Here is a 13234-nt window from a genome sequence, read left to right on the forward strand (position 1 = left end):
AAGTGGGAGAAGACAGGGGTGGTAATCAATGGGTGCTGCTCTTCGTGGACTAATGTTATTAGTGGAGTCCCACAGGGTTCGGTGTTCGGTCCACTGTTGTTTTGTACATTTATCAATGATATTGATGAAGGTATATCAGGCTTAATGTCGAAGTTTTCAGATGATACAAAGGTTGGCAGGGTTGTTAATGACAGTAATGGCAGTGTGCTACTGCAACAGGATCTAGATAATTTGGGCAGATGGGCTAAGAAGTGGCAAGTGAAATTTAACCTTGACAAATGCAAAGTACTGCATATGGGTAGAAGTAACCCCAGAGAAACGTACCAACTGTGTGGTACTACACTTAAGGTGGTAGAAAATGAAAAAGACCTGGGAGTAATTGTGCAGTCAGATATGAAGTTTTCTGAGAAATGCAGACAGGCTGCCAGGGCAGGTCATGGGGTTTTGTCAATGATATATAGGAATTTTGCTAGCAGGCAAAAGGAGGTGATTGTCCCTCTGTATAAGGCAATGGTCAGGCCGGGCCTTGAGTACTGCATACAGGTCTGGAGGCCTCATTTTAAGAAGGATGTAGATTTCCTTGAGCGTGTACAGAGAAGGCAACAAGATTGGTGAGGGGAATGAAGGGATCCTCTTACCAAGAGAGGCTTAAGTTCTGCAAATTGCAGTGGCTGGAGACTAGGCACCTGCGCAGTGATCTGATTGAGGTGTATAAGGCCTCGAATGGGTTGAGCACGCTGAATTCTGATGGGATCCTTCCACTTGTTCAGATTACGAACCTAAGGGGGTATAAATTCAAATTAAGAAAGGACAGATGTAGAATAGATGTGCAGAAATTTTCCTTTAGCCAGCGGGTGGTTAATTGCTGGAACAAACTTCCATCTGTCATTGTGGAAGTTGATAGGTTGAATAAATTTAAGGAGGAACTGGACAGGCATTTGTAGGGAATGGTGTGATTTTTTTTTTTTTGGCTGATGCTGCATAAGCTCATACACTTGCTTTCTTGCATCGCATGCCACTACTACTACTACTACCATATAATAAAATTTGTGGAGGAGGGCACCCTTATCCATTCAGAAAGAACCTATGAGGCTTTTTTCCCCCTTCCCCATAAGCCATATTTATAATTTACTGTCTGACATAGATCACACGGAAGACTAATTTATAGGGGAGATATGGCAACTAATTTTTTTTATAAATTAAAATATCATTTCTCAAAACATTTAAAAATGACTGATAATATTAATATTCACTCAATAATTACATATAGGCAATATCAGATAAAGGAATTAGAAAATGTGAATTGGAATATCATCGGTTTGGCTGAAACAAGAAGAAGAAATGAATCACTTATAAGTTTATCAAGTGGAAATCTGCTGTACACCAATGGAAACAGTGAAAGGAGTGAAGGTGGAGTTGGGTTTCTGGTCCATAAAGATTTTAAAAACAACATTTTGGAATTCAAAAGTACGTCACCAAGGGTGTCAAGACTAATACTCAAGATTTCTAAGAGGTACAAGCTAAAGATTATAATGATTTATGCACCAACATCGAGCCATGATGATGAAGAGGTTGAAGAAATGTACACTGAAATTGAGAGTCTTCTAGATGAGCAGAAAACCCACTACACTATTATTATGGGGGACTTCAATGCTAAGGTTGGAAAAAGGCAAAACAGCGCAGAAAGAGGAACTATAGGAAATTTTGGAATTGGTGAAAGAAATAAAAGAGGTGAAAGACTTGTGGAATTTGCAGAATCTCAAGGAATGTCAGTAATGAACACTTTTTTCAAGAAAAGGGTGAACAGAAAGTGGACATGGAAGAGTCCAAATGGATTAACAACTAATGAAATCGACTTCATCCTCACTAACAGAAGATATATTGTGAATGATGTTACCGTCCTGAATAAGGTAAATGTTGGAAGTGATCACAGAATGGTAAGATGTACACTTGATATAGATGTAGGAAAGGAAAGGAAAAAACTGACTCGAGTAAATAATACAAAGGTCTTTGAAATAACAGAGGAGGAGAAAAAGCAGTATGTACTGGAACTGAAGAACAAGTTTGAGCTTCTGCAGACTGCTGAGGACCAAGATATCGACGAGGAATATTACAACTTTCTGAAAGTGATAAAGCCCAAGAAACCTATAGGGAAACAGAAATCCAAAGAAGAAAAAATTAGTCAAGAAACACTTGTCATGATGAACCAAAGACGACAAATGAAGAGCAAGAAAAACACTGACAGGGAGAAAATTGAGTATACTGAGTTATGCAAAGCCATTAGAAAGAGACTCAGAGAGGACATAAGAAGATTTAACACAAGAAAAGTAGAACAAGCATTAAGGGAAAACAAAGGATTTAAATCAGCAGCCATGAGCAGTAATACAGAAAGACAAATGATACTGAAACTGAAGAATAGCGATGATGTACTTATAAACAGCAGAGAAGGCATAATTCAAATAGCAGAAGACTACTATAGAGAATTATACAAGGAGCGAGGGAATGATACCAGCAGTGGGGAACATGGATTGCAAAGTAGCAACACATACGACATACCCGGTATTCTTCCTGATGAGGTAGAACATGCTTTGAAGAAAATGAAGAATCGGAAAGCCCCGGGGGAAGATGAAGTTACTGTAGAGTTGTTAAAATTGGGAGGAAGAGATATAACACAAAAACTGGCAAGGCTCTTCACAAAGTGCATTAGAAAAGGTGTGATGCCTAAGCAGTGGAATAATGCAATCATAGTTTTGCTGCATAAGAAAGGAGATAAATCAGAAATTGGAAATTATAGACCAATTAGCTTGTTATCCCATATCTACAAGTTGTTCACAAGGGTCATTACTAACAGATTAGAAAGAATACTTGATGAGAATCAACCGAAAGAGCAAGCTGGCTTTAGGACAGGATTCTCAACTATGGATCACCTTCACGTAATATCACAGCTAATGGAGAAAGCAAATGAATATAAAACACCATTATGCCTGGCATTTGTGGATTATGAAAAGGCATTTGACTCCATACAGCATAAGGCAATGTTTGGGGCACTGGAAAGACAAGGCATAGATACTCCATATATTATGATTTTGAAGAAAATATATGAGAGTGCTACATCCTTTATTAGACTAGACAAAGACAGTAGGAAATTTAAAATCGAGAAAGGAGTCCGACAAGGAGACACAATATCTCCGAAGCTGTTTACTGCTGCCCTTGAGGAAGCTTTCAGAAGATTAGACTGGTCGCAGAAAGGAGTCAATGTGAACGGAGAGTACCTAAACCATTTACGATTTGCAGATGACATTGTGGTCATAAGCCACGATCCCAAAGAATTAGAGGAAAATCTTAATCAGTTATGCACAGTTAGTAAGGATTTTGGACTAAAGATGAATATGGCTAAAACAAAAGTAATGATGAACAAGTATGCCACGGAAAGGGAAATAATGATTGAAGGAGCAGTAATTGAAAAGGTGGAGTCATATACTTATCTGGGACAAGTTATTAGCTGTAATAATGATAAATGGCTGGAAGTCAAGAGAAGAATAAATTTTGGATGGATAGCATTCAGGAAATATAGTCACATACTGAAGAGCAATATCCCAGTTTGTCTGAAACGTAAAATAATGAACCAATGTATACTCCCCACCATGACTTATGGAAGTGAAACTTGGGCACTCACCAAAAGAATGGAAGAGAAGCTAAGAACTACACAGCGAAGAATGGAACGAATTATATTGGGAATCAGACTGTTAGATAAAAAGAGAAACACATGGATTAGGCAGCAAACTCAAGTAAAGGACATTCTTATCAAAACTAAAGAACTAAAATGGTCTTGGGCAGGACACATAGCTAGAAGACATGATGACAGATGGACTAAGAAAATAACAGAATGGTACCCAAGAGGAGCTAGAAGAAAACCTGGAAGACAAAGGCGGAGATGGATAGATGAAATTCATGAGTTTTTGAGTAGTAAATGGATGGCCAGTGCTCAAAACAGAAGGAACTGGAAAGTTGCTGGAGAGGCCTTCATCCTGCAGTGGATTGAAAATGGCTGATGATGATGATGATGAATATCAGATATCTGTGTCTGTTCATGAATCAACAGGATATTTTCAATTATTTACCCTTTGCAGTCCAAAATTGCATCTCATATAACATTGTAAAATTTCGCTTCTGGTCTTATGTTGCATCAGATGTGCCTTTCTGTTTTGCCAATTACATAGCTTGTTTTCTTGTTATTCTTCTGTAATTATTGAACTGCTTTCTACTTATACTTCATATAAACAATTTCACAAACTAATTGAATGTTTATTCAACTGTTAACAGCCAAAAGCTATAGTTTTTCGTAATTTTTAGTGTTCACCCCATATTTACTCCCTGCCAGAAACAAAGTGTTAATCATGGCATTGCCATATAAAGGCCTTTTTGACGAATAAATTGAAACCCATTTGATTCAGAATTCGATGTACTTTTGTCCAATAGTGACAATGTTATTTTCGATCCGGACAATATATCTTGTAGCAGTGATGAAGAAATTGATGATGACCTGTCAACCAATGCTAGTGTGGAAAACTGGAGACCAAGAAAAGTAAATGATGCTTCATTCAAACATTTACAAGGAAACTCTTCCAAACAAGCTACTTTGTGGTTGTTACATATAGTGTGACTAGGTTTTGGTTTAAATAAATTAACATGAGACTAAATGAAAAAAAAAAAAAAAAAAAAAACTGATATAAAGAGGGGACAGATAAAATCCCATTTTTCAAGAATGCTTTTAACAGGAAGAGATTTCTGAAGATATTTTGAACGTTGCATCCTTGCCCAGCAACAAAGGGGCAAACAAATAGAATTCAAAGTCAGAGAAAAGTTGAAACAAAGAGAAGAAAATTGTTAATTATCTTGATGAAAAATTTCATGAATGTTTTGTTCCAGGCAGAAATATTCCATAAGGTATTGCAAGTTTTAAGGGTAGAATTTCATTCAACTGTTATAAACCCTCAAAAGCCAACAAAGTGAGGTAACAGTAATAGTAATAGAGGCATGTGATGCAAGAAAGCAAGCGTATGAGCTTATATAGCATCAGCCAAAAAAAAAATAAATTTACACAACCATTCCCTCTAAATGTTTGTCCAGTTCCTCCAATTTATTTAAGCTATCAACTTCCACAATGACAGATAGAAGTTTGTTCCAGCAATTAACCACCCGTTGGCTAAAGGCAAATTTCCGCGCATCTATTCTACAACTGTCTTTCCTCAATTTGAATTTATGCCACCTTGGTTTCATAATCTGAGTAAGTGGAACTATCCCATCAGAATTCAGCATTCTCAACCCATTCAAGGCCTTCTACACCTTAATCAGATCACCTGACAGGTGCCTAGTCTCCAGCTGCTGCAATTTGCAGAACTTAAGCCTCTCTATGATCCCTTCATTCCCCTCACCAATCTTGTTACCCTTCTCCGTACATGCTCAAGCAAATCTACATCCTTCCTAAAATGAGGTCTCAGACCTGCATGCAGTACTCAAGGTGTGGCCTGACCATTGCCTTATACAAAGGGATTATCACCTCCTTTTCCCTGCTAGCAAAATTCCAGTATATCATTGACAATACCCCCATGACCTGCTCTTGCAGCCTGTCTGCATTGCTCAGAAAACTTTATATCTGACTGCACAATTACTCCCAGGTCATTTTCATTTTCTACCACACAGTTGGTACGTTCCTCTGGGGTTACTTCTACCCATATGCAGTACTTTGCATTTGTTAACGTTAAACTTCAGTTGCCACCTCTCAGCCCAACTGTCCAAATTTTCTAGATCCTGTTGCAGTAGCATACTGTCATTAACAATCCTGCCAACCTTTGTATCATCTGCAAAATTCGACACTAAGCCTGATATACCTTCATCAATATCATTGATAAATATACAAAACAACAGTGGGCCCAACATCGAACCCTGTGGGACTCCACTAATAACATTAGTCCACAAAGAGCAGCATCTACTGATTACCACCCTCTGTCTTCTCCCACTCAACCACCCTTTTATCCATTGTAGCAACTTACCTTTAATACCATTCTTCTCTAATTTGTTCAGTAGTCTTCCATGCACAACAGTGTCAAAAGCTTTCCTGAAATCCAAGTATATGATATCAAAATTATTTTCTGCATCCAATTCTTTTGTAACCACATCATAGTATCCAATAAAATTTGTCAGACAAGACTTTCCTTTAACAAACCCATGCTGTGTCTGAATTATTGCTGCAGTCTTGTCTAGATGATCCTGCAATGCATCTTTAACCAGTGACTCCATTATTTTACAAGTTAAAGAACAGAAGTTAAACTAATTGGTCGTCTGTAATCACCCTTCGATCCCCCTTTGTGAATTGGGAATACATTCACAAAGGGGATCAAAGGATCAGCTATTGTGCCATATTTTGCAAAGGCCTACTACTGACAACTTGATAAGGCCAGACTGGATTGGGATGAAGCCTAATCCTCAAGGATTGTGCTTCATCTCAATGAAAACTTTTTCAAGGTGTTAAGAGTAGTTGATTTCATTTGTTCACTAACCAAGTTTACACTAGTATCAACTAGATGAACTACATAAACTGAATACACACTTAAGAGGCACTGTTACAGGAAACAGGAAGGGCTTACTGACAGGGATGAAAACAACAAAAAAAACTGAGAAACAGAGTCAATGGGTTCCATAAGGAGGATAAAGTTCAAACATTAGCATGGAAAGTAAAAAATAGCTGTACTTATGCTTTCTAGAATACCCAAACTGTGGTCACAACAGGAAAAGTAAAAGTAAGGAAAAACTTAACAGATTAAAAATCTAAAAATATTTTTTCTGACTATTATGCCAGAAAAAATATTGTTTTTTTTGCTTTTAGAAGACTCAGCAGTGAACAGCTTCATCTTGAAGGTAGCAGACCCATCTCAAAAGAACCCTTTGTCACAGCAGTTTTGAAAGAAGTTGCTTGTTCAGATAGTAGGAGAAGTCCAAAATAAGAATGTCCTTTCCAGAAAAAGGCTATCAAGTTCAGATGCTGAAGGATTGGATGACTGTCCTCATTTTGTTATGAAACAAGAAAATTCAAATAAGAAGAGACTGTGCACTATATACCGCACAGATTTTTTCACAGTTTTATTGTGAAACATGCTACAGAAAACAAAGATTGCATTCTGGTGAATGATTCAAGAAATACCACACGTATATGATTTATATTAAAATCATATAAATAATAAATATTTAAAATGTCTGAAATGCTTTTATAATATTTTACCAATCAGTTTTATATAACAACTCATGTAAACTCAAAAATAAATAATTTTTGAAGAGCTCATATTCAGTATTCATTTTTCTGATTTTTGAGCTGGAGCAACAGTAAGACAGCAGAAATAATGCTGGACTGCAAAGGGTTAAGCAGTGAACATCTTAGCAGACAATGCTATGCAATATAAGTTTCCAACAAATACTAATATGCAAAATCAGGATTAGTTTAGTTTGTATAATTTATTTATAATCCTATATTTGCAGTTTCTACATTTTGTTCATAAACTTAATATTTAAGTTATGACTATTTATTGATTCATTAAACTATTTAACTGTATTAATAATGAAACTAGTCTCACCCCAAAATGGACTATGTTGTCTTTAATTTTACCATCATCATCTAAAATATCACGAATGAGAAGGCTATGTCTTTTGGCTAATTCAAAATCTTTAAAATCATGAGCTGGAGTTATTTTAACAGCACCTGATATAAAGGAAAAAAAAAAAAAAAACGTTGTCCTATTCATAATTCAAATTTCTTTAAAATATTGCTTACAAAGTGTCATAAGATAAAAAAAGATTAATCTGGGAATAAATTATATCATAATTTATAAATTATGATTTAAAAATAAAAGATTCATTCATCCAATCATCAAACAATTAATAACACACTGAACTTGTGATCCCTGCTGTGGTTAAAAGTGAGAATTGGCATATACTGTCACCAACTGCTACTTCTGGGACTGTTTATTTCATTAACTCTTTCCATCTTGGAACTTCTTACATCTGAAGTCTATTGTGCCATATTAAGGTTTTCTACATGAAACTATATTGACAATCAAACTGCAATATATATTAAAAAAAAAAAAAAAATCAAATATAATGCAAAGGCTTCTAATATTTTAACTGATATATGCATGGCTTAGTCCATGGACATAAAAAGTAACAGTCTATAGCTCAACCTTTTTAATAGGCCTATCATCATATATAAATTTGGATGACGATAGATTTAACCTAGTGGATGCATTGTTCATTATAACAGTACAAATCAGCTAGACCATCAGCCTTCTATCCATTATTAATCCATAGCAGAATCTTTAATCCTACCTCTCACTGCTTGCTCAACATAATCATCCACCTTTTTCTAATTCTATTACCATTCATTTTTGCTTCAAATATCTGTTTAGCTATCTCCCTCAGTATACCGTACTTTCTACGTGCACAAACAATCTTAAGTTTTCTTCAATTACCTTTGATTGGATAACTGTTAACCAACGATTTTTTCTTACTTCCCCATTTATAATACAATTTTGCCATTTTTCCATCTACTTTTCTTAAAATTCTCATTTCTGAAGATTCTAATTTTGGATCAATCTCTTTATTTCTTACCCAACCCTCAGCTCCAAAGGTTCAAATAGACTTAAAACCTGTGTTACAAATAGCTTATTTTGTCTTCTGGTTAATTCATCTTTTGTCCCAAATGAATTTAACTGACCTCTTGCTTCCAGGTCTAACCTTTCACCTTCATTAAAGAATGTTCCAAGATACGTAAAATTCCTAACCTTTTCCAATTTTTGGTTGTTTATTCTACACTCTAAATTCTCCTATAGACCAGTTAATAAAAGAGTGTAAGTTACTGACAAAATTTAGTATGGGAAAGTAAACATTTATTCTTTAAAAATTGATATGCAGATGATAATGCAACATTACAGCTTTCAACCAATAGCTTTCAAGGTTTTCAAAAATACTAAATTAGACAGATGTCATATATAGTTTCACATAAAAATTAGTTCCACAAATAGAAACCTTTCAAAACTCTGAATCTGATTTTCATGACATAACTAATTTTCATGCCATCTGCATCTAATTTATTCAGAGATTCTTTAAAGCTACTATACAATAGTACATTATCATCAACATAAATTAAGAACCAAATTTTATATCTATATGTTAAACTTTTCAGTAACTTTTTTTTTCAAATGTCTAAATGTCTGAAAATTACATGAAGTGAAGATAAGAAGGAGCCCTGTCTCACTTAGTTTAATCTTGAACCATTTTCCAACGCTTACTTCAATCCTCACTGCAGAGTCACCATTTTAAAGCTAATCTTTTTTGGCTATACCTAAAAAAAAAAAGCAACTTCTTGAGAAAGTCCAAAGATAAGCAACACATCTGGTGGGATTGATAAAAGAGCACTGATATGAAGAGAGACTTTTAATATATGGGCAACAGAACTTGGTAACTAGGTACCATAGAGGGAACCAAATAGCCACTCATTTTTTCATACAGCTAGCAGGATCTGCTACCCTAGTGTAAAGCCCACAATAAGGTCCACAGTATCTTATGTTATAAGAGAACAGAGTATTAACAGATGAAATTAACTTATAAGATTACAGTAAACTCAGAGTTGGATACAAACTCAATACTATTATTAATAAAACAATTTGGGTCTCCTTCAATTAGCAATGGGCATAATTGAATGGTTAGTAATTGAAATTTCAATAAATCAAGATTTCAATAATCAAAATAATCAAATGATTAGTACTTACTAACTACTAATAATTCAAATGATACAATTGAATGAAATAATCAAACAAAATAATCGAATGATAAAATCAAACAAAATGATCAAACGATATGATTATAATCAAAATAATTGATTAGGAACTTCCAATTATGTCCATTACTACCTTCAATGCTCTCAATATGCAAAAAAAAAAAGCAAACAGAAATCACAATGTGTATATCAATTAATTAATTCTTACCTGTTCCAAATGTTTTATCTATGCTTGCATCACCTACAACTGGAAGTTTCTCTGCAGTTAAAGGATGTCTTACGAATTTGCCAATGAAACTAGAATACCGATTATCATTGGGATTAACAGCTATAGCAGTATCTCCTAAAATTGTTTCCAAGCGAGAAGTGGCTACAATTATAGCATCCTCTAGAAAAAAATAACAATACATTTATAATATAGAATTTTTAAATAATACAGAATGATTTTAAAGTCACTCCTAATTTTTAAAAAAGGTATTGTTCGAACCCTATAGGATAAAAAAGATTTAATCAAACAATGTTGGTTACACAAATTTATTCAATATACTTTAAAAATATTCATATCTCAACACATGAGATCAGTACTGTCAACAATCTTTCTCACTACCTTTTTCATTGAACACTACATTTTCCACTAAATGTGAAAGAAAGACATTTCTGACAATTTCCTCAGTTTACTAACAGTTTTGGATTTTTCTTTGGCCCAGCTCCAAAAGGAAAACATCTACAGAGACAAATCAAGGTTCACTGCAGACTACCCTACTGGCTCATACCTGCCATCCATTTGTTAGTAAACGTAATCAAACCCAGTTTCACACAAGAATACTGAAGTGTAGTGGAATGCCATTAAGAATACCGATGTCAGGATGGAATGCCATCCTGAATAAAGATCATTTCCTGCAATTTAGGCAATTCATACAGGAAAAGCAAAATTCTGAAGTGCAATGGAGTATTTTTTTTGAATTTATCATATCTTGTAAAATACATGGCCTAAAAATTCTGACATGAGTACATCATCCATTCCCACTCACACTTTAGGATGGACTCTGCTTTTCTTCACTGTTTCTTGCAGTTCATACAGTCCAGGTAATGGCTGCTATGTCTGTTAATTAAATCTCCTATCCAATATTAAATATAACCACATTTGACCAAATATTCTTTAAGAGATCTTGCCAATGTTTCAGCCATCCAAGCATGATTTCAGCAAACTCCATTCTTCAATTACAATCCTTTGGATACAGCTCCGACACAGTGTGGTTTCCATGGTTTAACTTTAGTTGTTTTAAAAAAATTTTCTGAACAGAATGGAAAGTCAACCCAGTTTCATGCTATTTTATTTGGTTTTTAGGAGCATTAGCAACTAAGGCCATATTGCTCCGGGATATGCGGTGGTCATTTCCTGACCTTTCCGCATCCTCCGTATTTGGTGGTGATGGGCTCGAACCCCGGTCTAATCAAGAAACATGTGCTACGCACTGCTGCTCCTTCCCACCTGGCTACGGAGGCGCCCCAGTTTCATGCACATACTGTTTGGTTGGTTTGTTTGTTGTTTAGGAGCATTAGCAACTAAGGCCATATTGCTCCGGGGATATGCGGTGGTCATTCCCTGACCTTTCCGCATCCTCCATATTTGGTGGTTACGGGCTCGAACCCCGGTCTAATCAAGAAGCGTGTGCTACGCACTGCTGCTCCTTCCCACCTGGCTACAGAGGCGCCCATGCACATACACCCTAGTGGATTTCTCAAGACTTTATGAAAAGCACCATGCACCAACTTGCTGACTCCAGCTGACAAAGAAGTAGATTGTTTTCCACTGTGCTTAATATACCACATAACCTGTTGGCATTAGTTTTTGGTGGCAATCTTTAATGGTTTTAGGATTCAGTGTTGCTCATTCTTTCTTTCATTCAAAAAACTGATGTGTGCCAGTGTTTCACTAAAAAACTATTACAACATACAGCTGTTTCTCAGAAAATTTTTTTCATCCAAAATATTACATTTTTTAGGTCTTGAAAACTTCTGAGTGGCAGCTGCAACTCTTCCCAACCACACCTTTCTTTTTTTTTTTTTTTTTTTTTAGTTGTTCGCGCATTGGCTTCTGTGGCCATAGTGCACCTCCCAAGGTTTTTGCAGTACTTTGATCCAAGCCCGAGGCGGGATTAGAACCCGCGACCTTTGGGTTGCCAGGCAGGCACATTACCCACCCGGCTAGCCCGGTCGGCCCATCACCTTTCAAAAGCAATTGTTAACCATATTACCAGTTTTAATGACTACTCACTCTCTTGGTTTGCCATGGGATATATCTTCTAATTAACTGCTGAAAGACTAACTCCATGATGTTAAACACATTTCTAAATATTTTTCTTACAGCCAAAGTTTTATGGATAAAGTTTCAAAACAACAAAAATATGAGAGTCATATCACTAAATTGGTTCCCCGGGCACACATTTTTCCAAAAGCTTGAGCAGATGAAAATTAGAAGGAGCAAGATGGATTGGCAAGAAACTCTCATCTTTTATGCTGTAACCACTGTTGTGTATAGGCACAGTGTGGGGCATTGCTTGTTTGAACTGATTGTATCAAAAGTAGACTTGTTTCTTGGATCATACATACAACTGGTAATAAATTTCTGTGGATTTTGTCCGTGACATAGAGAAAGAAATTGGTTATACTTCTTCATTTGTCCACATTTCAAAGAAGACAGCCATTTTAATAAAGTGCTGAGCTGGCTTACTATAAAATTCAGGAGACAATACAGCTTAAATTAAAGACAGGGTGGCTTTATGTCTTTATGAAGTGTATAAACTTCACAGAGACAGAAATGACTTACACAGTCATGACAAGTTCTGGTAGTTATTTCATATTTACTAATGTCCAAATGGAGAAAGAAAAATACTTAAAAAATAAATCTGAGTGAAAATGTAGAGAGGCTGTTTGAAAACTGCACTGAGAAATAATGATGCATAGTGACTGCATTTGCTTGTCAGTATTTTTACAAGGCCAAAGTACATGTTCATCCATAGCATGGCTGCAGGCATAGTATGATTGCCATAAAACATTATGTTGCACAGTGAGTGCATTGTCTTCTTTTAACTACAAATTATAACTAAAAATTTTTTTTAACTTATCCTCAAAAATGTAGTCAGGTTAATGAAATTTTTATTTCTAATTTGCAGTTAAAAGAAGGCAATTAACTTACTCAGCAGCATTATGGTTCATGAAACAGCCAAGTGCTATTTCATGAAACATGATTGCAATTTGTTAAGCTTGCAGTCATATTACAGATGGAGGTTACTGAAGGAAAATGGTAGTGGGTATTGTGCAATGCATTGTCTGATCAGTCCTCAAAAAATCTCTTTGTACATTAATATTTCAACTGAATTACAATTAAAGAACATTAAGTCACAA

The 13234-nt window shown here is 35.6% G+C and overlaps 1 protein-coding gene across 2 annotated transcripts in view; it reads right to left on the bottom strand.

Moving 5' to 3' along the window:
* LOC150083876 (valine--tRNA ligase-like) overlaps window positions 1-13234 on the bottom strand; it is a 180018-nt gene that overhangs the window by 117939 nt on the left and 48845 nt on the right. For both annotated transcript variants that reach the window (XM_090374919.1, XM_090374918.1), the window contains exons 9-10: window positions 10035-10214; window positions 7629-7753 (exon numbers count right to left, since the gene is read on the bottom strand). In XM_090374919.1, the coding sequence (XP_090231045.1) occupies window positions 7629-7753; window positions 10035-10214 (305 nt within the window). The remainder of the gene's footprint in view (window positions 1-7628; window positions 7754-10034; window positions 10215-13234) is intronic.

Source organism: Mastigoproctus giganteus, chromosome 6, assembly GCF_048544385.1.
Source record: "Mastigoproctus giganteus isolate SK-2022 chromosome 6, ASM4854438v1, whole genome shotgun sequence".
Taxonomy (NCBI): domain Eukaryota; kingdom Metazoa; phylum Arthropoda; class Arachnida; order Uropygi; family Thelyphonidae; genus Mastigoproctus; species Mastigoproctus giganteus.